General features: G+C 37.9%; 1 protein-coding gene across 4 annotated transcripts in view; it reads right to left on the reverse strand.

Annotated features, from left to right (window-relative positions):
- Positions 1 to 317: 317 nt before the first annotated feature.
- MLLT3 (MLLT3 super elongation complex subunit) overlaps positions 318 to 27,620 on the reverse strand; it is a 135,612-nt gene continuing 108,309 nt past the window's right edge. Inside the window, exons 7-13 of one of the 4 annotated variants that reach the window (XM_035558544.2) lie at positions 20,741 to 20,819; positions 16,338 to 16,385; positions 15,978 to 16,110; positions 14,313 to 14,412; positions 10,273 to 10,344; positions 8,589 to 8,660; positions 318 to 1,526 (exon numbers count right to left, since the gene is read on the reverse strand). In XM_035558544.2, coding sequence (XP_035414437.1) covers positions 1,395 to 1,526; positions 8,589 to 8,660; positions 10,273 to 10,344; positions 14,313 to 14,412; positions 15,978 to 16,110; positions 16,338 to 16,385; positions 20,741 to 20,819 — 636 coding nt within the window. In that variant the 3' untranslated portion in view covers positions 318 to 1,394. Of the gene's footprint in view, positions 1,527 to 8,588; positions 8,661 to 10,272; positions 10,345 to 14,312; positions 14,413 to 15,977; positions 16,111 to 16,337; positions 16,386 to 20,740; positions 20,820 to 27,620 lie in introns of those variants that run through there. The other 3 variants (XM_050716319.1, XM_050716320.1, XM_050716321.1) reach the window with 3 other exon arrangements.

The raw sequence follows: 27,620 nt of genomic DNA on the forward strand, positions 1-27,620 counted from the left end.
ACCGAGAACAGGTCCTCTCATTGGATCATGCATGAACAAGGATTCCAATTTTAAGGAATAAAAGACAGTATGAAAGAATTTTGATAGTCAAGAAATCCTTCTGGAAGCACAAGCAGGTTATTGAACAGATAATAAAATATGGAAAGTGTAGAAGATGTGTGTGTATATATATATGTGTGAATATGTGCATGCATACACACACATATATATCATATATGTATTTATTCCAACATGTAACTGTATAACAACCAATTTTTTTTTCTCTTCAAATAAAGAGTTTTAATTTAGCAGTTGTAAAACAAACAAACAAAAAAAGCCAACAAAACAAAGAACAAAACAAAACAGTCTAAACAGACCATATACTACATGAACAAACAAAAATGTTATGCCAATAGTTTTATGGTATAAGTCACACACTGGCAGCAAAGGAGTGCAGAAACTCATAGTAATAAATAGCTCCAAATTAAGAATTTTCTACAACATTTCCTTAAGAAGACAGGACCAGTATTTCTTCTTTTATGATGATCCTGCAGTACACCTTCACTCATATATATTTAACTTTATAACATTAAAACAGACACGAGAATGCAGACTGCAAAAGATGCTGGATTCAGGACAGTATACATAACATCTTTTTGTTAGAAGTCCTACTGGTTTATTCGCTAAGGCTAGATAGCAAGTCATGTTCCTATTTGGTGCATTTTCTACCATGGTCAAGATCAATAAATGGATAGAGCCTAGGACCTGCAGTCCAACCTGCTGTGGTCTGGCCCACTGTGACAGCGGAAACAAAATATAGGACCACTGTTTGGTCCCCCACTTTGTATCTTGATTCTTGGAAGTGAAGGAGTGGAAAACAAGACTGTAGTGTTTTCAGTGACTACAGAAAGTCAGCAAGAAGTGACAATTGAACATGAATAAGGTTACTAGGCTTTTGATGGGACTGAATCAAAAGAGCATACATGGGATTCCACTACTCGCAACATCTGGTAGTGTCATTCAGTGACTCAATGACTGGAATACATGTATGCAATAATAAATAGATCAGTAATGTAATAAGGCAGTGTGTTGAACATGCATTCATCTTGTGGACTGGAACACCACAGAGAGATACATGATACCATACACATTCATTAAGACCAAGGTTTTTTGTTTGTTTGTTTTTGTGTTTGTTTTTCAAGGCTATCCAGGCAAACTCTTCCGGAGCATTTTCTCGTTGAGAAGAGCAGTCCTCTGAGTCTTGTCACTTTTCCTCTCCTTCATCAAGAGATGATGACTGGCTTTAAGGAAAAACAAAGCTGAAGAGGGTTGCTTTGTTTTTCCCCCATTTCGGTTGCATCATTCGGAATGTTTCATTTAGAGAACAGTCTTTGATACAGGCAGATGCTCAATTCTCATGAAGTTCCAGATGTTTCTAGATAACTCTGTAGTTTACGGACTGTGGTTTTGTCCAGTGAGCAAAGATCAAAGTCAAAGGTTGTATTTGTGATATGAAAGTGTCCAGTTTCTTCTATAAGATTTACTATCTGAAAGGAAAGAAAAGATGCGGTTGAATATTTTAGTTGTATCAGACATCCACTGTATCTATTAACATGCCTCTAAGTATCACAGGAAAGGCATAGAACAAACCCACTTCACCAACACTTGCAAATTGAACCTTGATCCTTATCACCATCTTTCTGACACAGAACTATGGCCCAGACTACAGTACCTTGTCCTTTTTTCAGACCATCATCAACTGTAACACCAGCCTACCCATCTGCTGTTCCAGGAAACATTACCATTGAGAATATATTTTTCAAATGTTAGAAGAAAATCTGCATATTTTCTAAGTCTGTCTTTTAATACAAAATCCAAAAAATCCCTCAACCCCAACCAAACACAGCAACAAAGAACCACCCTAACAACAAACAAACCAGGTAAGTCTCTCTGGACTATCTACTGTGTGCATAGCTGCCAAACAAGGCAGCAAAATAACTGACATAAGCCTTTCGGCAAGCAAGAGAAAGAAATCCTTACAAAATCTAGTCTAAATCAAACAACAAAAAATGTACGCAAGAGCTCTCATATCTATCATTAGTTCATGTACTAGCATTTTGTTCTTGAATAACAGACTTAAAAATCATTAAAAAACAAACGAAAGCAAATCACACATGAAAGACTCATACTAATGAAGTAAGACCATTTCCTTTAGTGACTACTCAATCTATAATCACAGCTTTCATTCAAACAAGAAGTAGAAGAGCTGTTAGGAGTCCTTGTGAAGAACAGGGACTGGAGCATCTCTCCTACACGGAATGGCTGAGAGAGCTGGGGTTGTTCAGCCTGGAGGAGAACAGGGTCAGCGGGGATCTTACCGATGTATATAAATACCTCAGTGGAGGGTGTGAAGAAGATGAAGCCAGGCTCTTTTCAGTGGTGCCATGTGACAGGACAAGAGACAATGGGCACAAACTGGAACACAGGAGGTTCCCTCTGAACTTCAGAAAATACTTTTTTTCTCTGTGAAGATGACTGAATACTGGCACAAGTTGCCCACACAGGTTTTGGCTTCTCTGTCCTTTATGACATTTAAGTCATCTGGACGTGGTCCTGCACAAACGGCTCTAGGTGGCCCTGCTATAGCAGCGACAAGATGACCTCCAACAGTTCCTTCCAACCTCAACCAGTCTGTGATTCTGTGATATCAACAGTACACATCCAAGTAGTGCCTTTCTACTGTTTTGACATTCTGTACTCTCTGAATTGTAGTCTGTATTTTTAAAGAGTGCTTATGTTCAACACTGAGTTTCTGTAGTAACTCCCTCCACATACATGTAAGTGCTAGGATGTGCATCTACCAAAAATACCCATACAGTATCTTGGAAAGCCAAAGCATAATTTGTCACAGAGCTAACACAGTGCCAACACACTATGGCTATGGATCTCCTATGTGTTTCTTCATTCCAAAAGAGAGATATTCAAAGTGAGCACATGGAAAGGCAACCCACACCATCCTAAAGTGGGCCTCTTGGTAATGGCATGGACTGACAGAACACTGCTCTTCTGCTCTGTCTTTCCAGGCATCTTTTTTAAGGCCCTCTGGATAGGCTCAATGTCATATTTGCACCCTTCAGTTTGAAACCCACACAGTTCTGGGCCTTTCAGACACACATCCACTGAAACACTGCTCTTTAATACTGAGCTTTATTGCTCTATTGCCTTTCCCACAGCTGAAAGAGATACCTATTTACATATGGTTGACAGAACATACCTTAAAATGACAAATCTGCTAGAAATACACCAACTTGTAAAAGAAATGAATTTACACTAAATGTTTTAAGATTTCCCTCTCCCCATTTCATTATATAAGCAGATGTTTTTTTCTGCTTAGACCACAGAAGAAAAGATTACGTCGGTGATAATGAAATAACTTCATGTACACTGCCAGACATGGAATGACACAGCCCAGGGTGGATTAAATGGAATGGAAATGAGAAATATTATGAGGTGAATGCCTGTTACAGTAAAAATCCCCCTTTCCGATCACATCCTGTTTTCAACTTTCCACAGGTTGGAAAAAAATAAAAGCAAAATCTATGTTTAATTTGCTTTGCAGCTGTCCAAAATTCTGAAAGTACTTAGGAACGATCCTCCTCTTATTGACACTTCATTTAAATCTGTGCCTCTTGGCTTTAATTTTTTTCTATATGGGAATTTTTACTCTAAAATTGTGTACTTCATTTGTCCACTTATTGATTTGTTGATTTTTGTAACACTTTTTCATCTCCTACTGTCCTGCAACCAATACGAGAGAAAAATTCAAATGGAATACAACTGATTGTTATCAGAAGGAAATTTCAATGTGCTATTTAATCATTCTCATTTTCATTCTCATTTCTATTGAGCCTCATCAAAGAGAGAAGATAAGGAGTCAATCCAGCTCCTAACTCTAGAAACCTAATCACAGACAGTCCTTGAATATCCACCGTGTGATAATAACTAGCTGTACAAGAAGTTTACAGAAGCTGTGGCCAGGAAGAATGAACTGAACAATTCTGTCTAATGCTTCTTTGTGTTAGTTACAGTGGAAGAATGCCGCCTCTCAAGAATACAACCCTCACAGCAATATACCTGATTTGAAGAACAAAGATTACATAAATGTGTTACCACATGTATTTTTAAGCAGTACTGTACATTAAAAACAACAACAACAACTGATAAGCACTTTTGTTTTTCAGGTTCTGTTTTGGGCTTTTAAGCCCTAGACCACAGAAAACAAATATTTTTAACATGCCCCTCATCCTGTCCTCAAGAAATATAGCCACTGTGTCAGGGCACCAGACTGAAACCATAGTAAGCCAGATTGAAATGAACTTCCAAAGTTTTAATGGATGTATAAAAATATATCAAGATAAACCCAGACGGCTCAATGAAAAACATCTGCCTGTATGCCTGTCAATGAGGAATTCATGACTTACAGTATTAGCATTCACATCCTCATGCTATTCAGAAATACTTGAAAAAGAAAAAAAGGTTGAGATTAGCTGCCAGGAAGTCTGACAGTTAAAATGTTAAAAACACAGCATTAAAATGTTTTATACAGAGAGCTCAGGCTGCAAAGTACAAAAATATCTCATTTGTTCCTGCTATAGTAAACTTTGCTTTTCTGCTGTAATGTACATCTCTGTTTACATAATGTCTCTCCAGCTCAGTTTCATCATTATCCATCATAGTACAACTATTTATCTGCCTTTAAACAAGCAAATGAGTGTGTATGTTTAAGGAAGCTGAAGTGCAACTAATGACATAGTCATTTTTCAGTTTATGGAGGGTTTTAGGCCATTTGATAGTTTCCAGACCTGTAAGCTGCCCCTTGCAGAAAATTTTCAGAAGAGAGTTGCCATCTGAATTTAAGTACCTTGTAGACATGAGCAATGTAATTTTCAGCAGTGCTGCACACTCTCAATTTCTTCCTTACGCCTGTACTGTCTAGTACGCTGGCTTTAAGGAGGTTTTTCAACAGATGAAAATATACCTTCTGATACTTCAAAATAAAAGGCAAAGTCTACCAGAAATCTTGTTGTCTTTCATGGGGTCATGATAACACCATCTGCACCAAAACCACAGATTTAGGAACCCAGCTTCAGACAGCCATATTTGAACATCGGGGACATGCAGCATTAACATCTCATTTCAGACTTAAATATCCCTACTATTTCACTGCAAATCACAGAGGGAAAAGAAGAAGATGCCTTATCGCTGTAAACCATTTCTTTTCAGTGAAAGAAGTCAGGGAGATTGCTTTTTAAAATGTAATTTCAGACCAATTGCTGTCTAGCCAATGGTCCAGCATTGGTCTAAATGGTCCAACATTTAGATCAAAATGCTCAGGATTTTCTCACAGGACTCATTTCTTGGTCAAATGTTCTTTTTCACCTGCCTTCTCCCTCTTGAATAATTCTTATATATCTTTAGGTGTAATTATACTTCAGGATAACTTAGCTACAGATCCAGGCACTTGCAAGCTCAGTACCACACCTTTCCTATCTTCTCCTTCTTTGGGTGGATTTATTTGAGCTTCCTTTAACAAAGCATCTCAAGGAGAAAGGCCTCTCCTGGGCAAAAGCCACATTCTCAAACAGATGCATTATTGTCATTTCCAACTCAGCTGCATTCCTAACTGCTGTCATTGTCTATAGACTTGGTAACAACTGAGACTGCAAAAACCATCCTTTCCTTTTCACATCCCCCAGCAGCTCAAGTTCAAGCTCTTTGACATCACCATTCCTTACAACCCTGATCTATACCTTCATTCTTCTCGTGCAACATGCTTCTGTAAAAATTCCCTAAAAATGTGCAGTTAAGACTTTGACATGTACAAGAGATTATTACTTGCTCCAACATAAACTGAAGAGATGACAAACATTGCTCAGGAACACAGACCACTGCTGCCACTCCACTTCAACATCACAATCACCTTTAAAACTCCTTGCAGCTATTTAGAGCTCCCTGTTGCACATTTCTGCACTCTTTCCATTGGCTCATGAAAACCATCACCCTTCTCAAGTTTTATCCCTTGCTTTCCTAACCTTTTCACTAGTCTCTATGGATTCGTACCTTTTGGTCTACAAGTCATTCCTAAACATGTTATCAATTATGTACTCTTTCCATATATTCGCTGGAAATATTTTACATTAATTACATAGCTTTAACGCAATAAGGACATTTAAGATGGCATGACACATTATTTGTAATGCAGAGAAGCACCAGTTGCTCAGTATTGTGAATGTATTTCTGTGAACTGACAAAATCATACGAACTAGAGAATTGCACAATATTAAGGGATTAAAGGCTTTAAAACCAAACTGCTTTTATTACAGTGTTATTTGTTTTGCAACAGCAAAAACCATTAGCTAGTGTAAGCGTGACTGCAAAGGCTAAAAGACAAATGGTAAGTAACGTGGCTCTTCCATTGAATTCTAGTAGAGCTCTGCAGCCAATATAAGACATCTACCAACTGTGTCAGTAGAGTACTGCACCACTGTTCTGGAGTGCATAATCTGGCCATTAAGCCAGAAACTTTCACAGAGGTGCATCAACAGCTTACATGCACTCCAAACTGAGGGAAATAATTTGCAAGAACGGCCCCCCCCAAAACAAGACAACACCAACTCTATATCAACCTGAAGACGGTTTTCAGAATTGCTCTTGTAGCCACCTATGTTCTATGCATAGACACCTCTATGCTCTGCTGTGTCAAATGAAACAAATCACAAATTATGCCTTGGAAAACTGGTGAAATATTTGCTTAGGAAGCAAATGTAGCCAGCAGGACCGGTGAGGTGATTGTTTCCCTGCACTCAGCTCTGGTGAGGCTGCACATTGAGTACTGTGTTTCAGTTTTGGGCCCCTCACTACAAGAAGGACATCGAGGCCCTGGAACGTGTCCAGAGAAGGGCTATGAAGCCGGTGAAGGGCCTGGAACACAAGTCCTGTGAGGATCAGCTGAGGGAACTGGGGTTGTTTAGTCTGGAGAAGAGGAGGCTCAGGGGAGACCTTGTTGCTCTCTGCAACTACCTGAAAGGAAGCTGTGGGGAGCTGAGGGTCGGCCTCTTCTTGCAGATAACTAGCGATAGGGCTAGAGGGAATGGCCTCAAGTTGTGCCAGGGGAGGCTCAGGTTGGAAATGAGGAGACATTTCTTCTCAGAAAGAGCAGTCGGGCATTGGAACAGGTTGCCCAGGGAGGTGGTGGAGTCACCGTCCCTGGGGGTGTTCAAGGAAAGGTTGGACGTGGTGCTTAGGGATGTGGTTTAGTAGGTGACATTGGGGGTAAGGGGATGATTGGACCAGATGATCTTGGAGGTCTTGTCCAACCTTAATGATTCTATGATTCTATGAATTTACAGTGTGGTAGCTTTTCAGTTTCACTTTTTATGTAAAAACTATAAGAATTAATGAATAATGTAAAGCGGACAGGGTGTTGTAATTCCTACATTTTACATGCACAGTTATTTCCCAATATAGATAAAAACGTGCCATTCTGCAAGTGTGCCTTGGTGAAAAAAAAAGTACTAATTTGTACTAATGAAAAAGTGAACTTGTGAAACTACAGTACATTTAATAAGGATAACAAATATGTATCATTGTATTTCATAGCATGAAATCTAACACAGCCATCAGGATTCCTCTTTAACTAAGAATATTCATAACCATGATCTTCCTTTTCACTGCCCTGTGAGTTGTTTTCTGATCTTTACACACAATATTAAGCCTGGACTAATAAACACTCACAGATTAATGCTGAGGCTTACAAAAAAGATTTAAACACACTTATCCAAGTGTTGAGAAATTTGATAAGTGATTGCAATCATTTAGAAGTGGTAGATATTTCCGTCTTTATAACAGGTCGACAAGTGGCACTTAATGGTGCAAAACATAATATAACCATCTGTTCTACAATTACATCTGTTTTGTTAATACTGCTTATTGCTTCATCTTCACAATTTGTAACCTAATAGTATCTGACAATGCCACCCAAAACACAGAATGACAGCTCTTACTATTGGGTAACATGTAAATACATTTGGAGTCTTCTCAATTTGTACATTTTGTTATTCTACTACTTGCATGATTTCATAAGACTCAACCATACGTGTTTTCCCCAAAGCAAGTTTGACTTTAAATTCCATCAACGGAAGCATTTTAATTGTCTCTGAGAAAATGCCTGCCATTTTCAGCAAAAAGCAATGAGATTTTTATCAAGTTATGGTGCACAGCTGTATATATTCTCCCATCCTGTTTTCATTATTAGTGATTCAATCTGTTGAAAAATATAATAACAAATTGGTGAAAAACTTATCTCATAGACTTTATTTTTCTGTCTTTGTTTGTTTGTTTTTTACTCTTGTCATTTGGTGTGGCAACACAATTTAAAGTTTGTATAAAAATTCCCTAAGCTGCACTGAAAGTGTAAGGGGTAGTAAATGGATTATACAGGCTTAAAGGATATTAAACCTGATTAGAGAGATTTAGATGAAAGGGAAAAAAAAATGTGACTTCACAACTTCAATGAGCACACTGTTATTTTTCATGAGAGTGCTCCTCACCTGCTGCAGTACATGTCTCTCTCTCAGTGTCATTAATCTTCTGTGGAGTTCTACTAGTTCATCGAGATATGCCTAGAAACAAATTCCCCCCCCCCATAAACAACTTGTTAATTAAGTCATAGCTGTGTATTTCAAAAATTTCAGATGTCTTCAAAAACAATACAAAAGAAAATTTTATTTTAAATCTTCCTTGAGCTAAATTTTCTTACTCAACAGGCTGGCTTTCCTTAGTTTAATACAATCCAAATTTAAGTTTTTATGGGCTTTCTTAGATACTTCATGACACTGAAAATCTTAAGGTACTGCTAACAGTATTAAGCCACCATTAAAAGTTATTCTGTCAGAAATTCAGAAGAATCTTTGATAGCTGGGCTTGCCTCCAAGTACCATATGAGAACACGAAAACCCTAACAGAATAAACCAATTCATACAAAAGAAGTAATTAGTAGGAACCTTCCACTTCATTCAAAGTATATTTTTCAGATGCACAGAAATATATTTTAAAGAATTACAGGAGTTCAGGGGACAACCACCTTTTCTCTTTGGAAATTAGATGGTCCTTTGCTGTAGAAGAGAATCTCTCCACCTTAGCTGAGGCAAAAGGTGTGTAACAGACTTGGGATGTCAAAACAGCATCTTTAAAAAAGATCTTCCACCTTTCCACACAAGACATGCAACCAAAGGGTCCCAATCAAATCCCCCTTTCTCTCAAGCTGCATCATTAATTTTCTGTGTCAACAAGGAGACGTAAGGGGAGAAAGTTCAAGAATGATTAATCCAATGGTAAATTCCACTTTCCTCCTTCGTGGGGTATCAAACCTTTCCCACTTCTCCGAAGTATAAACTTTCTCCTTTAGCATGAGACATTAGAAACATTCTTTTCCTTTTCAACACAAAGAAATACACCACCAAGCTTAGGAAATTAAAAAAAAGTGCATGACTCAGGCCACTGAAAATCTAGCAACAGATACTTCAACATTGGTCTCCTACCTCATGTTAGCACAAAGGAAATACTGCCCTATATAAACCTTGAGAGGAGATTGTCCACACTGGGAAATTACATTATGTTCTTTCACACAAGGACTTAAGAGCTCTTATCCATTGCCAGCTGATGTGATTTTGAACAAAATTACCTTTCTAAGTGGTAAATGTAACTGTCGCTTCACATCGTCCTAGTTAAAGTGTTAAATCACACTGCCATTTCCTAATACACAGTCCTTTGAAAGGATTCTGGAAAAGGGTTTTCATCAATGGGTTTATTGACTAGGATTACAGCTATGAAGATTCCTGTTCAAAGACTATCACTTCAAATCTAAAGCACAATGCAAATTCATGGTGGAAAGTAGAGAAAATAAGTGGTAAAAAAGAAAATAAGAAGATTCATGGCAGATTCCCACCTGGTGACATTTGCCAAATCACCAACATGTATTGAACAGATAGAAAACATTTCTAGATAGCACAGAAGAATTACAACCCCCCACCCCAAAAAAAAAAAAAAAAAAAAAAAATTCCATAAACAAAAAAAGGAAAACAGAGAATGATCTGCATTTAAAGGAACACAAAGCAAAGATATGCTAATGACTGAGGTTTTCACTCTGTAACAAACAGTATTTTAAGCTTGTTTCCAGCAAACATATTAATATCACATTTTAGGGTAGTTTACTGTTATTTCATTGCCATTTACCTTATCACAATCTCCATTCTTAATTTGTTTCTCAGATTTGTTTTGCTTTATTGGACTTTTCACTTCTAAAATCTGGAAAACAAAGAAAATCTATTAAAAAATAAATGCATCATTGGATACAATTACATAAGAAGAATTCTTTTATCTGTTAATAACACAAGGAATATGACATCTGGAGAAAATAATCAAACTGGGCTGCTCAGTATTTAATTCATACAACCTGCCCGTGTTATTCAGGAAAAAAAAGCAGAAAATGCTGAGTTGCTGGAATGAGGTGATATCAACATTACCAATCCTAAGAGGAATTAATTTAACATCATTTAAGCCTCCTCAACACTTTTCTGTATCTTTTGCATGCTGGTAAGAAAAGATCTGATTTTGCAGATACAAAATGATGCTGAAGTACCCTCCAGTGCCTTTGAAGTAACACATAATCAGTATACTTTTACTGCAGGTTTTTTTTATCAAGGCTATCTCTTTCCTTCTGCAGTAGAGAAAGAGAGATTCTGAAACAGTCTTTGAAATGACTGCATGAGATATAATTAGGAAAAATATTACTAGACAGAAATTTGTGTTGCACTTATGCTACCCTTCTTTCAATGCAATACAAGGCCACTTACTACAACATCTATGAATCAAGAATGCTTCATCCAGTACTGAAGCACAATTAAAAAGAGCATGTCAACAAGCAGCAGAACACCTCCCTTAATGTGAAAATTTTAGGACACAAATGAGGAGTGTTTAGGGGAAATAAAATTGTTGTTTGTTCTTTCAATTTCTATACACACAACATAAATTTTTTGAAGCTAAAAGTAAACACCACATCATTCCCAACTTGTGATATCATCAGTTCTTCTGAAAAACATGAAGTTTTTCCAGCAAGATCCTGCACTTGGGCCAGGGCAATCCCAAACAGCACTACCTGCTAGGCAGAAAACGTATTTATAGCAGCCCTGAGGAGAAGGACCTGGGGCTGTTGGTTGATGAGAAGCTCAACATGAGCCAGCAATGTGCAGTTGCAGTCCAGAAAGCCAACCATATCCTGGGCTGCATCAAAAGATGCGTGGCCAGCAGAGCGAGGGAGGGGATTCTCCACCTCTACTCTGCTCTTGTTAAAAAGCACCTGGAGTCCTACATTCAGCTCTGGGGACCTCAGCACATGGACCTCTTCAAGTGAGTCCAGAAGAGGGCCACAAAGATGATCAGAGGGCTGGAGAACCCTTCCTATGAATAAAGACAGATAGCTGGGAATGTTCAGCGTAGAGAAGAGAAGGCTCCAGGGATACCTCATTGCTGCTTTCCAGTACCTAAAGGGGCCCTAAAGAAAAGCAGGAGAGGGACTCTTTGGCAGGGATTGTAGTGATAGGACAAGTGAGAATGGTTTTAAACTAAGAAGGGGTGCATTTACATTAGATATTAGGAAGAAATTCTTTATACAGAGGGTGGTGAGGCAGTGGCACAGGTTGCCCAGAGAAGCTGTGGATGCCCCATCCCTGGAGGTGCTCAAGGCCAGGCTGGATGGGGCTTTGGGCAGCCTGGTCTGCTGGGATGTGTCCCTGCCCATGGCAGGGGGGCTGGAACTGGGTGATCTGTAACTGTCCCTTCCAATCCAAACCATTCTAAGGTTCCATGATTCTGTGATCAAAGGACAGTACATATCAGACCATGGAGATTTTGTTTCACATTTTCTTGTAAATAAGACCAACGTCAATTCGCGTTGATTTTTCCAAAATCATCCTGGACAGTCACAGCACAGTACAAAACTCAGCAAATAAAACAATGGAAATAAGGCCTGCAAAAACAAGTGTTCTAGACTATCCAGAACCCTCACTGACAGCTTTCTCCAAGTTGCTTCCAATTTCTACTTCCCTTGGTATAAATGACTATAATTGCATGTACGTTTCCCAGGGTGACAAGCACCATGAAAATATAGCAGACAGGTAGCTACTTCCCTGCTAAGAGAAAACGACTGCAAATCTGAGTTAACCTTACTTAAAGTTTTATTTAGCCAAGAGTGATGCATGGCCAGAAAGCAAAACAGGAAACTTTTCAGAAGAAAAATCCCAGTTCTTCGATTCAACACCCCTGGGGTTATTGCAGTGTAGGCCAGTGGAAGAAAACGTCTTGTCTTGAAAAAGCAGGCCTCTAGGCATGGATCCAGTAGCTTTTAGATGCTTTTCTTGTTTTCAAACAAAGAAAATTCTTTGTTTTAGAAAAAAACTTAGCAAGGACACACTGTATTTGAAAAAGCTGCTTTCTTACAGTGCCGTTGATGTGTTAGTGGAATTGAACTTCTTAAGCATCCTTGTTTTAAATGAGATACAGCACTAATCACATCAGAGGACACTGATACAGAAATATTAACTTGTTCTTAGCCCCTTAATTCTATAAATGGACTTAGTCTACACAAGCCTGATTTCATCAGTCAAAAGCACCATCCTAGCAAGCAGCAATATGCTACCAAGCACAAACTTGAAACACTGCACATAATTTGAACTCTTGTAATACTTAATATACCCTAAATTTTTCATTTGCAACTCAGTTATAAAAATGTCAGAAAATAACGAGACATTCAGTTTTAGCTAGCTCACTGCTATTTTTTGGAGCATCTAAATGTGCAGGCAGATCTTTTGTTAGGTCACTGAAATGGAAAGGAACATGAGAAATGTGACTGAGTGGACTGCTGCTTATTGAGACTCACAATTACTTAAAAATTATATTCCTCTTTAGAAGTAAATGTATTCATTAAACAACAAGCCACAGATAGATGTTTGATTTTTCTTATGCTTATGTCTCCAGTAAATGCAATATTCTCTAAATTTTATGGTTTGTTTATTTCCAGAAAGAATCCCTTAAAAAAAACTTGAAACTTATATTCAGGTAATCTTAGAAAAGCCTACAGAATTTGTTGTAGATAAGAATGCTTTCTGGTCATTGAACCTCCTTTTTCGCTATGCACACACTCTACTCCCTGGTTTTCCCTCCAGAATATTTAACTGACATGAATAAAGTTTTGCATTGTCAGTAAGCTTGTATTGGAAACCTTATTTAAGAAGAAGAGGAGAGGGGAGAGATAAATAAAATAAAACAAAATAAAAAAAATAAAAAAGTAAAACAAAATGAAACAATTTGGGGAGAATATATAGGAAGGACTCATCCACAAGGCTCACCTTCTAAACTAAAAAAATTTGTTAATAAACATAGACTAACTACATAGACTCTATGTTAATACTGTAAAGAGCCATTTGTTGCCACCCAGTATATCACATGACTGTACTCTGCATGACACAAGTGATGCCAGGAGTCAATTATAGCTCCCTAAAATAAAAGAAAAATTATCTATTTTATAAATTATGACGATCAATTACTTAAATAACATCAACTTTTACGTTTAATTTTTATGGTTAGACAGCCTTACTGTACTGGTGACTGGGGGTGAAATAACTAACTTTGATTGCTCCTTGCCACTTTTTGTAGCTGTATGTTATTTATTTTTTTCCACTAAAAAACAGAACTACCTTACTTTCCAACCTCAAAAGTAATAATAAAAAGTTAGCTTTTATTGATATAGAATGAGTGCTTTTTCTGCTGGTGAAGTAAAGCCCTATGTCTCCTAGTAAAGTAAAAAATACTGCATCTTCTAGTCAAGCACTGGTGAGGGAAAGAGGACAAGAATAATAAATAAATTCCTGAAAAAAGGCCTATTAATCTGAACTGTGTCTACTGCTAACACAAACCCAAAACTGTGTGAATTGTAAAACCGATGCTGTAAAGCCAGCTTGCAGCTGCTTACCTTACAAAGTTAATACATATGGAAAGGACATATTCTGTAAATACTGATAAAAATGATAGTTTACTCTACAGTATTTGCTAAACCAAATACTTATTCATCTCCTGAAAAAAAAAAACACCCTCTTATGTCAATTTTCAAAGTAATTTCATTTAAGTAATCAGTATAATTTAAGTAATCAGTTACGTAAGTTCCCCAGCTGCAAGACATGCTCCTATGCCAGGCCTGCATTTATGAATCCTGACTTTACCTGGTTGTTGTTGGTTTTTAATAAAGGTGGCGCTGATTCATGATGTAATGGTGAGGAAGCTGAACTGCTGTCACTGTCACTGCCATCACTCAGACTAACCCTATGGAAAAGCAGAGGCAAGAGTTTATACTGTGAGTCAAAAAGCTTTTTACATGGGTGAACCAAGCTTATACGTTGAGGAAGGACACCAAGAACTGGCTTCCCTTGCTAAGGAACCTATCATTAATCAAAGTCCCTTTGAAAAGTGCTGCTCAGTAGTGCAGGGCTGCACTCCAGAAAAAGTTCTGTGTAGCACAGAGAACAAGACTGCCTGCCTTCACTTGGCTGAAATTACACTGTCCAGTTACCAGCAGCTAACATTAAAGAAACGATTAAATATTTAGAAAATTAAACTGCTGTTTCTAGCATTTCTGGAGTGAGTCTGTGTCTCAGCCATGTGAAAGGAGGAACATGTTTTTCAGAGACACTTTTCTGCTCTTCTAAAAGCTTTCTAAAAGCTGTACTTCCTGCTTGGAAGTGTGATTCACTGAAAAGTTCTTTGTTTCTTGTCATAAATAACACTCTTTTTCGTGGTTAAATTTAAAAACTTAGTATCGCAAGAAAGGCCACGTGAAAAAGCTCATATTCTAGTCAGTCTCACCCTTCATTTACTTAGGAACAACAGGGAATATTTACTCACAAGAAGGAAAAAACATTATTGAGGGTATACTAGAGAGAAATATTAAGTTTTGTTAAAAACTAGAACAAAACTCGTAAATTTAAAACAAGTTGATCTTAAGAATCCATTACACAATTACTGACGTGAACAAATTCTCAAATTGCTGGTCCTCCTGCTCTTTTTCTCCATGATTTCAGCTGCAAAAGTGCAGCAGGGAAGCAGCTGATGTTCACTAATACTTTCCTATTACCTTCCCATTTAAGCAGTTGCTGATAGAGTCACTCAGGTGTTACGCACTAACAAATTGTAGAACAAGCAAAACCTTTCGGATCAGATAAAGAACCCACTATGAAAAGGTCTGAGGGAGTCTGTGCTTCAGGTTTTCCATAACCTTCAACAAGATGCAGATAGAGCTTCAAGCTGCCTGAACAATAGTTGAATTTTGGAATGCCCTCTTGAGGATGCAGCTAGGAAGCAGAACCATTTTTAAAAAGTAGTTTCTGTGACTGATACTTGCTTTACCTTCTGTCTGCACTTTTACTTATCATTTACTATATGCAATGGAAAACTAGCTTGGAATTCCACTTGGTTGATTCTGATCCTATTTAACAACCTAAACTAAAGCTGGTAAGCAGAGAGGTCTTGAAAATGATACACTATGTACAGAATAGCTCATCTGGCAATTAAAGGTCTTAATTTTATCTCTTTTATGCCGGAGAGTAATTATGACTGCTCCCTGAAGTCACAATGGCATGAAATCAAGGAAAGTCAGATGAATGTGGCTCATCAAAACCATGTGGTTTAGAACAGAAATAGTTTATATTGGGAATGGCTAAATCTGACAGTTTTTAGGAGAAGCACTTTTATATGCACATCCTTTAAAAATAAGAGTCTGAATTATCTGTCTATTTGCTACTCATCACCCTTTAAGAACATTAGAACTCACCCCACTAGTAACAAGCAAATTGTTTTGGCCACCAGGCTACCTGCAATCACTAGATACTCACCTGCGACTCCTGCTCCCTCCTCGTGTATTTACAGGCCGTTCCAATTCAGAATCATTGTCATTCTCATCTGCTTCATCTGACTCATCTTCATTATCATCTGAATGCAGATCTTTCATTATAGACCTCAATGGACCTGAAACAACAGAAACAATAAAATACGCAAATGAAGTTCACTTTGCAGCTTTCAAGGCAAAACACTCAACTTTGCAGATTACAGAAAGTTACCCTCCCAGCATGGTGTTGGGAGGAGAGTGTTAAATATTAAACAAATGAAGTAATACACTGGGGGCTTATGCTGCTGGCACTTATTAATGAATCATTTACTTACATGAGCAACGCAGTAAGCTTCAATAGACTTACTCATGACAGTGAAGTGACTTGTGTTCAAGTGTTTGCAGGTTTGGCCCCCTGGAACATAGCTGAAGTAAATAAAATACTGTCATGACAAGCATTCTCTGTGCATATTCTAATTTAGGAGAAATGTAGTATTACTGTGTTATTATCAAAAGCAAGATTCTTTCACATTGCTGGGCTTTAGCTTTTCTTGCTTTCTCAAAGGGTATTATACACCAGTACAGATCTACAGGGGCCTATTGGTAATAGTACATTTGTTGTGTTAATTCATGTATTGAGAAGCAGTGTCTAATAAATCATTCTGACTGTAACTTGTACTGGTCAAGGCAGTCTTTGTCTTCCCATTTTTGGTATATTTAAATTTAGCTGTTCCCTGTATTTCAAGGTCAATTTCAGGTCAAGTAAGCACTTTGCCAATGTTTGTATGTAGACAATGCATCGATTCCACACATTATCATCCTCCTTTCCAGAATTAATATAAGACACGGAGCTCGATTTGCTCATAAAACTGTAAGAAATTCAGTTTAGGATTTTAGTTCGACTTTACTCAATTAATTTTGCTGTAAAAGACAGTTACAGAAAAAATAACATATTTAACATATCTGGGAAAACTGCCGCTGCTTGAAAGCACAATGGGTAAAACCAGCTTAGAAGAGCAAAGGAAGCGAAGTTGATGCCCCAGGGCATTAAATTCTGAAGAATCTCAGCACATCTGAGATACAAAACTGCTAGCAAAAGCAACAGTGATGGCTGCAATATCCGCAGTTACTATCAGGTTTCTGTAATACCCTCAACCGAGGAACCATCAAGTACCAATGTTAATGAAGCAGGCCTCAGTGCTCTCCAAAGGGAAAACTTTACCACTCTGTATTTGCTAACGGGAAAGAGTCAGGGAGAGTTAACCCTGGTCACAGTCAAAACAGAAGAGAGCCCTCTGCCTGCTCATACCCCTAACAGGGAGGGTGCTCCCCTGACAGGAAGAGCAGCCCTGTGGATTACTCCAGACCTGGCAAGGCTCTGGTCACAGGCATTTTGACCTGTTTTGCGCAAGTGACTTCAAAGCCACTGTTGAGAATGATTTATCGTTAAGGCTGCACAAGAAATTTCCTAAGTTGGGCAGTGTGGGAAGGTTCAGATCCGTGGTTTCTTTTATCTATTTGCACACCTTGAGGTTGGGTGGCAACAGGCCCAGATGGTGCCACTCAGCAAACTTCTGGTGGGCCAGACACTTGCATAGGCCACAAGGAAAGGTGAGTTCTTGTCCATACAACCACTGCTGATCTGCAGAAGCAACTGATTTGTGCTTCGTTTTCTGCTTCTGCTTCAGTACCAGGCAGACCATGCTCAGCCATTTTCAAATGCTAAGTTGGAGTCCATCTGATTATCTAACCATCCAAACTCTTTCCTCTCAGGAAAGGGCCCCTTCTTGGATTTTCATAGGAGTAGTGACCATATTTCCTTTGAAACGGAGAAGAGAGGGCACTCGTTGGGGCATCAGCACAGGAATGAAGGAAGAATCTGCCCATTTTGCAAAATATTTTTGCTGACAGGCTTGGCTCTTGGCATGGGAGACATGCCAACGAGAAACAACAAATAGGGGACTAAATAAATTGAGGTAAAGGGTTAGAAAAGAGAATTAAATTACAAATATATGAAAAAGAAATCCACATTTTAAGAGACAAAGAGATAAACACATGGGTATTTCCACAGGCTAGCTTTAACCTAGAAAGGCTAGTTTCCTTACTAGGCGAAGATACTAACAACTACTTTTGCAGTCCTACTGAAAACAGTAGTCTCTGTCTGCACTAAGAGCAGATACATTCTACTCAACTCCATTGACCAAAGTCAGCTCACAAGAACGCATTTGTCTCCTCACCACAAAGTACAGGCAGGAAAAAAAAAATACAGAAAAGACCAGATAAAAAGACAGATGAAAGGAAAGCATCATCATGCTCTTGATGAAAAAGCAGAACAAAAGGACAATGACAGGGAAGGTAAAATCAACCCAAAACTAATTTTGTAATGAAATTTAGTGTGACATGAATAACAGATCTTGCATAAAAGATCAGCACATAACTCAAAAATATGGAAAATGGTAGCTACGCTGGCAGTGGGTTGCAAGTCATTCAGTCCTTGATTTTATTTTTAAATAGAAGAAAAATGAAAAACAGCACACACTCCTCATGCTCTACATAGGCTGCTCTTCCAAGTTTGAGCTAACTCATTATCCTTGCCTATGTCCTTTTTTCCAAGTACAGCAGAGGGATATTTTATCTTCTCCCTTGTTATCTTTAGGGACAATCAGACAGCCCTATCTCAAGCTTGCAACAGGCTGATACTTCCTTCTTGGAGAAAAATGAGTGTGGACTCCTGACATGCATCCATGGCTGACAGCCCTATAGGCCTTCAACAATCTGACATTCAGACATGCTTTCATGGAATGGAAGACCATGTCTGCGACTCTGAACAGGTGTTTTGTAACTACACTGGTTGACTTCTTCAGTAGACCTTAACAATCTGTAAAGCATTAAGTTTTAGTCCTTTTTGGTAGCCATGTTACTGTTACTACTCTGCTCCTTGCTAATACTTAATTTAAAATTTCATGACAATGTCTTTTTAAAGGTTAGAAAAGTTGTCCTCTCCTAAAGGGTCAGAGTGGCTCAGGAGAAACTGAAAACTAGGAGTTGCCCAAGAGAAAATGTTCTTGGCAAGGAAACACAGAAAACTCAGAGTAAGCCCTGAGGGTGAAAGAACTTGAGAAAACTTCAGTTAGCCCAATGTTTATCTGAAAAGAGGTGAAGAAAGTTCATCCTGTGGTGGTTCTGACACTTGAGTGAGCACTTGATTCTGAATACAAAGGAAAAAGAGCAATGGCTCTTGCAAGTAACATTTAGTTAGGGAATTAAAGCATGGGTTCTGACCAGAACACAACATATACAATGCAAAAATATCACAGTATGCTGAGTGCTTCATCCCTTGTTATATACAAATGCACAACACCTGGGCACAGCAGATGATGTTAGTTAACAAAAAGTCCCAGAAAGAAGCAATAATCACTATTTACTTGACAAGAAAGAGGAGATGCATATACCACTTCAACATTTTTCACACCAGAAGGAAAATCTCCCACTTGTGCTTGAGAAGGTACAGAACTGAAAGACAGTCTGTGGTTTTTCTTATATATGACCCAGGAGAAATAGATGGATCCAGTTTGCCCAGAAGAAAACACTACATCAACACGTTTTTGCCCAACATAAGGAAGGTAACGTAACAGGAATACAGGAACAGGTATCCAAATCTGTTGGCTTGTAATGACAGCTCACACCACTAATGAGGTTTTCATGAGTGCAGAAATGTTTCAACAAGATAGGTTTTTGTTTAGCCTTAGTTAGAAATCAAATGCCTTAAGTCAGCCATCAACCACAGTTCACTTCAAGGCTTGCTTTCTTTCACCTGTAGTAATGCTTCCAGAACACGTTATAAAATCAGTACCAGTCACCTCCAGAAAGGCAGCAGGACAGGCATGTATAATACATAGACCTTTGTAAAAACTGTCTGCCTGAGGTACTAATGTATTTTCATAACCTTAAAAGCAAGTCTACCATTGAGGAATAAAAATGGATAAAACAGATGCAATATTAATTAGTCAAAAGCTGCCTTTTTAATGCTTCCAGATCCAAAGAATAAAACAAAAGCTGATTAAGAATGTATCAGTTGTAAAACCTTACAGCCCAGGGAAAATTGCCAAGCAAGAACTAAGTAGTTTAATAGATCATGTAGAATGAATCTCAACTGATTTATAGAAAACCTGCTTTGGCAAGCTCTCTGGGAAGAAAATTGCATTTCTTTACTGAGTTCTGAGTAAACCATAATTATTGGCCAAAAAAACAAAATGTAAACTTAACGTCAACTTAAAATCTAACCATATTCTTCCCCTGCCATGTTTCCAAAGGTAAGCCGGCATGCTCTGAAAACTTCCCCATAGCACGGGAAGATCACAACCCTTGGGGGGAATATCCACATACGCACATTCATGCACTTCCCGTTGGAAGTAATGCCAGCCTGAGCAGGGCTCCAGATGGCACACAGGTGCCATGCGACACAAACCTGCAAAAGGACAGCCTCAAGAACAGAAGCTCTTTGGAGTTTAGCATTTAAATTGACTGGCATGTCATCTGGTGCTTTAGAACAAATAGCCTTCGTGCAGTTTTCTCAGATAGACACACATCATCTCCCCTTTTATACTGCCCTTACAGTCAGATCTGCAAACACCTGAGCAAAAGTCTCTAAAGCAAAACAGTGACCAGGCTGTAAAGTCAGCAGAAAAGTGAGAATGAGATGCCTTCAGTTGTTTGTATTGGCCCGTTCATTTCACACATTTCTTTCAATTTCTTTTCCTTCCTGGGTACCTTGTTGTCTGCTGTTTTGAGATGGTGTAAAACTGGAGCTGGAACTGGAGCTGGAACTGGCAGGACTGGGCTGTTCAGACTTAAAAGAAAAAAAAAAAGAAAATAAATAACATTGTAATAAACATTTTTTTTTTTGCCTACAACTCTTACTTTTAGCTACTGTTTAAGGCATGCTGTGAAGAAAAAAACTACTGAACAGAAAATACTCTCGGATCTCCAAGTGCCAGCAAGCCAAACATTATTCAAATTGCTATGCACTCAACATACATGTACACTGTGTCATGTACAGGCTTTACTAAAGTCAGTTTCTCAACAAAAAGATACCATGTTTGGAAGGCTATTCAACATGTAAGCCTAAATGAGTTTATAAGAGAATGGACCTAAGGCTACTCTGTCCTCGCCATACTGCAGTTGCAACATTTTCCAAATTAAAAATGATTTAGTGGAATATAAAGAGAGAGAAAGACGTGAGAAAATAAGCTAAACGCCAGAAAACTCTAATCAGTTTTCTTTCCTCATCCTTAGAAAATAAGTCTTAAGATGAGCATTTAGAATAATTTTTCTTTGCTGTAACTTTATTTCTTAGTATCACAAGATTTTCCTTACATAGTAAGGTCCTATGGATTGCAACTGTGACTAAACCAGAAAGACTTCATTATTTTACACAGGGAAATTATTCTGAACCCACAGATTTAGTTTTCTATCCCAAGGCTAGTTTTCTATCCAAAACAGAGTTGTTAACATCAGTTTACATTACTTATCAAGCAGTTATATGCACTGTTTTCTACTGCTGTTTAAAAAGTACGTATTTCCCTCTAAAATTATATAACATTTCTTAGAAAGTCCTATTACTTCATCTAGACTCAATTCTATATAGATTTTCCCACACTGTCTATGGCTTATGAGCATTGCACTGAGAAGTCTTGCCTCCTGACCTCCTTGTGTTATCTTATGTTTGGTGGCTTGCAGTGTGCAGTTGGTATGTACTTGCACACACAGCTGTGTATATAAGACAAGAACAAATCTCGTACATGGGTATAGGGAATGCCAACAGAGAACACAAAACAGGAAGTGTCCACATGGAAAGCCTGGCGAAAATGTAGGTTACGTAGTAATGATCTAAAAATCTACTACTGAAAATAAAACCTGCTTAATCTTTGAACTTCATATGACTTCATTACTGTGACATGTTCACCAGGCTAATGGAAGTTCTCTGACTCTCCTTGCCCGTACAACAACTCTTGAGATTAATCTGGAACTAAAATCCTTTTCAAAAATCACAGCAGTAATATCCAGTCATTGCAAAACTTAAGAGTTTTCATGCACATCGGTAAGTAAGCCCAACAGTTGCCTTTTCTCCATAAAACAATCTATTGTTGCTTTTCATAATGAACAGGCAGATTTACGGCCTTTCACCGCCTTTTCTCACACTGAAAGATGCCTATCTGGGCAACAGAATGTTTGAGAAAAACACCACTGACATCTGCTCTCCTGGAATGAACACAGTTCTCACAAATACAGTCAAAATATAAATTCTGGACATGACTGTATGGGTATATACAAATTGTATACATGTGAACCAACCCTCTGCAGGGAAACCCAACCCAACAAAAAATAAAATCCCTTCCTGACTTCTGACTGACAAGTGCAATTCTAACATGGTTCACAGGATGGGAACTTTTTTGAAGGTAAGGCAGCACTGCTTGGCACTACTTCAAAAAAGCCAAGCAGTTCTCTAAAAAAAAAATTTAGAATGCCTGAATTTTCTGCAAAACCTTTTTTTTTTTTTTTTTACTGGCTGATTTTCTGATTTTAGCTGTAAAATAAATCTGATGACATGATACAGACAGTACTGCTAAAGAACAAAAATCAATGCAAACTTTAAAAACATTACCATTCTGGAAACTAATTTCAGTCTTCCAGCTGCAGGTTACCGTTAGACATCTGGCTTATCTCTCACTTTCTGCTTTTTGCAGCAAAATTACTAGCTGACAACTGGTTTCTGCAGATTTCCTTGAAAAATATTTTTTCCTTTATTAATATCCACACCAACAGTAGATTATGTAAAATCCATTCCTTTAATAAAAATCTAAACACTATCATATTCAATTTAAAATACTTAAAGAAGTGCTAAAACTGTAAAAATAAATAAATACATCACATAGCTGCAGAGATATTTACTAGTAAAACTTCATTTTCCTTTTGAGCCACTTTAAAAATGAAAAAAAGAAAAAAGGGAATAGGACTGATCTTGTTCACAGCATAAGGCATGCAAATATCAGTGCAATTCCTCCATTTCAAAACTTTCTCCCAGTATTAACTTAAGAAAAAGGACCACAGCAGTAATGGTTATAAATGCATATAGGAGGGAATTGCACTAACTTTAAGAGGCCAAACCACAGAAACTCCCAATGAAACACAAATGGTCATCCCTACTTGTTTAAAAGGGGTTTTTAATGCCACTTGAAACCATTACTTCCTTAAACTGCCTTACCTGAACATTTATTCCAAGAAATACAGATTTGCATAAATGTTTAAAGTGTTAACTGCTGAAAATAAAACATTTTTTCTGCTCTGAGAAACCTGAAGTGCAAACACACTCAAAGAACGGAGCAAACAGCTACTTTTAGCATAAGAACGAACATTATTAACAGAAACGACATGACTTTTAGAAGGAACTAAAAATATGCCTTCCATATATGAATATGGATTAGCGCCTATAGCACTACAGCTTCTTGTTACCAGAGGCTATCTTTTGTCACTTAAGCAATGCTTTTTGACAGCTTTACAGGCTGTTATCCCAAGGACTTAGATATTTATGGCTTTATTCACTTGGGCTTTCTACTCTTATCCACTGGTTACTAATCACCAAGTAGATTTTTTTAATGGGTCTGAAATTAGCTAAAAGGGTGCCCTTCAACAATAGAAGCCTAAGACAGGACCAGCAAAGACCTTCTCTGATGTCCTTTTCCTGTTTTACTAGTTTTCTCTTCCTGCAGACAAACTAATGAGATTTGGGCCCAAACTGTTCATTAGTGCAATGACCCGATATAATTTATTGTGCTCAGTCTATTTCGTTTTACTGCTCTTGCACTGATGCACAGGAGACGCTGACGGCTTTATTACTCGTCTCTGAGGGATTCTGTGTTTTGAAACTGTTCATCAAGAAAAGGGACTTCTCCCCAGCTCAGGTTTTGCCTGAAAAGGTACTGTTTTGATCAGCTCACTTGGCTTCTGCCCATTTTGAGCTCTCTCCTTTTCTTTCGGTAAGTAGTACAACAATTTATTCTCAAGCTAGAAACAATTTTCAGGTAAACTCACCCGTTTATGACATGGCATAAAAGAGAGCTGTTTGCATAATACTTCATGGTTGGTTGGAATCATGTAGCAAAATGAAAAAATAAACCCCATCATTTAAAGCTCCTTACTTACACTGAAAAATAGAAAACATCTGCATGTGGGTGACAAGGGCTTTTCATACCTTCCCCTGAACCACCTTTAAAGGAACCTAGTGTATTATTTCCTGAAATAAAATTGAAGTGCTGTAGTAATATCCCACTTCCTATCAGCTTGTCTACATATTTCCTGGTTTTAGGCACAACAGTCTAAAGATTGAGGTTTTCCTGTGCTATACATTCTGAAAACTCTACCCACTTAAAACCGCTTATAGTTGGGTATTATTTCTACTTCCACTTTGCCAGAAGTTAGCATCTCAAGAAGAAGGAACATGTGCCGTAGGACAAACCTTCTTCAAACAGAAGACTTTCTAGACAAACCTTCTTCTTACAGACTGCTGTACATAAAACTTCTGCTCTGAAGTGCCCTGTCATCAACCACTACTTTGGCTTTCAGGAGAGAAATCCAACCTACCTGTAGCTCAACAAACACCAACAGAGAACAACCCCACCTCAACCACCCACATCTGCCTCTGCCACAGGAAGGCACCACTTCCATGTCCTCAATGCTCTAAGTCAGAACTGAGCTGCCTGCGCCCTGCCAAATTCTGTGCCACCACATCGCAGTTCCAGCACCTGCATTGGCAATTAACCTGCAAGGCAGGGTAAAACTGCCCCTTTTTACCCACTGAGAAAAGTTAGCTTACAGACTGCAAGCTCACAAAGATGGTGGAAGAATGGAAGTACTGAGAAAAAAAAATCCTTTTCTTACAGAAATGGAAAAAAATATTCCTAACTATGATGTTTAAGAAATAACAAAATATTGAGAAAAGTAGTTTAAAACTAAGAAGATGCAAAATTTTAAACAGGAAATGCCAGATCATGTATTTTTGAGAGGTGTGGGGAACTAAAATGGAAGTTGATCTCTCACAACAAAAGCTAACATGCAGCTTAGGTAACAACTGAACCTTTATTGCATATTAGCATATTATTCACTTTAAAAATATATGTGCCTAAATGGAAATGCATATGGATGTATAGTTTCTGGATGACTTTTTATTAATTACAACAAATACAAATGCATACGGATGTGTATTTTCTTGATTTTTTTTTTTTTACCAGAATTATTCATTAAAGAAAAAACATATCCAAACAAAAGAAAAAATGGGAAGATGAAGATATGCTATGTAAATTACTTTTTCAATGAATTTTCTGTATCTTGTAAACTCAGTGGTACAAAAGCCTTGTGGAGAGAGAATGACGACTGTGCTTATGCACTCTTGTAGATGTGGAAAGGCCAGGCTAAACCAACAAGCAATATACAGGTATTGGTTTTCTGGGAGTTTGACTTTACAACTCTTTTAGTTTTCCTTTAAAAACTTCCACACACTCTATCCACAAAGTTCTCACAAGCCAGCTGGGCACAAAAGAGAGAAATGGATTTTAGGAAAAAAAAAAGTCTAACTCTCAGTCTTAGAACTAGATAAAAGCTAGAAAATTCAGACTAGGCATTAAAGCCAATGAGATAGTTTTCACTCAACTAATCTACGTGTTCTGTTCTATGATTGGACTAATAGCAAAAAGAGAAGATAGGTGGTAGCTGTTCTGGTCAGCCCTGACAGCTGCTGCATGGGAAGTCAAAACTTCCCAATTCTCTTCTGTTGCCCTGTTTTCTCTGCTGTGCCTTATTTTATATACCAGTGCTGAGAAGGACAGATGTTGTTGTAGTCTCAGTTCACTATCTGGGAGAGTGAAAGGACAGTCTGTTGTCACCTTTGGTGCCATAAGAAGGCTGATGATCTAAATTCTCCCAGATTTAAGGTCCTAGTATTAGAAATCAATGTGCTCCTATTAACAAAGAAGCAGCTGGAGAACCACCTGACTACTTGTAAAACTTCTTTTATGGATGTTATTCTGCACTACAGTACATTTCCATACCATTAGAGAGCGGGTCTTCTCTGCAGGTACTCACAGACTTAGCAAATTCACCGTAGTTCCTCTCTTCTTATGCAGCTCAAACTCTGTGCAGTGCTCCCAGCACAAACCTACTCTAAATATTCAGTATGCAGAAATCCGTGAAAACCATACACATCAAGTAAAAACAGACCTAAATATTTGAGAAAAAAAAAAAAGCAGCTTTTCTTCTAAACTGCTGCAGTGGAGTCCCTGCACACCATCCTTGCTATTGTAGACCACTGACTCCTAAACCAATGTACCAGAAAAAAAAGTTATTCTCAAAATTTCACACAGAGTACCAATGCAGCTCTTCCGTGACAGCAGTGTTGGCCCTGTCAGCTTTTATAGGGAGGTTTGTTATATTTAGTCTTTGCTCAAATGTGATTCCTGGGATTTAAGTAATTACATTAAGATCTCAGCTTTCATTTCTGTACCTTCCAGTTTCAGTAAAAAGCTGTATGGAGAAATAAAAAAAGCTTTGTAATTAAAAAATCTCAAATGCTAGAACAAATTAAAGCCCTGCAAACCATTTTCAGAGCTTGGTATTTTTTAGCCAGTCTAGTAATACCGTAGAGTGAACAACAATTTTCAGATGCCAATGCTGTGGTTGCCAACAGTATGACACATGAACGTTTTTCTCAATAGATGTTTTTGAAGCATCTGTCACTATGGTTCCTAAGCACTCGCTCTATGCTAATATTATTATGCATTTGTGTAATGGCTTTCACAAAAGTTTATACATATTATAAACACATCATACTGTGCAGTGCTGATTCTCTGAAAAAAAAAAAACACAGAACAGATTGCCAGATTTTTACTGGTCTTTTACCATTTACAGCTGACATCTGTGTTCTGTATTCTTGCCTCCAAATGTATTTCCACCAATTAATACAAAAAAAATAATGCTCATTTAAAGCTCCTCAATACTAAGTCCACTTTGCAGACTTAGAATAGATTTCTGACACCGATTTCAGCTCTGTTAGAGAGAATTTTGCAGTTGTTACATAACAAGTAATAAGTTAATAACACAAGATAAAAAACAATAAAATCTCTAAAAGAAAGAGCTGTGTATTTTTAAACTACATTTTACTCAAAGCATTATAATGCATTGTCATATAGTTGTAATTGATACAGGTAACTGAAGTTATTATAGTATTAAAAATACTGGCTAAATTAAGGTCTCTTTCCATGTATTATAACCCTTATCAATCAGTCTGGAGTTTCACAACGTTCAAAGGATCAAAAAGACTGTATATGGCACAAATAAACCAAGCTGAATCATCACACCTACAAACTGTTTTCTTTGGCTAAAACTGTAACATCTACCTTGCAAAATTTTGTCTACTCCTCAAGGTCCTCTGCCAAAGCAAATTTAGGTTAACAAGAACACTAAGAGTGGCTGTTTCCCTTTTTCAGTCTCTGGCCTTGAACCTGTGAACTGCTGTGTTCCGGAATATTCAGACCATTTTTAAAAACTGATATTCAGGCCCACTCATATTTTATTCTCCTCAGGGAAGGTACTATGCAAT

The sequence above is a fragment of the Cygnus atratus genome, chromosome Z, assembly GCF_013377495.2.
Source record: "Cygnus atratus isolate AKBS03 ecotype Queensland, Australia chromosome Z, CAtr_DNAZoo_HiC_assembly, whole genome shotgun sequence".
Lineage (NCBI taxonomy): Eukaryota > Metazoa > Chordata > Aves > Anseriformes > Anatidae > Cygnus > Cygnus atratus.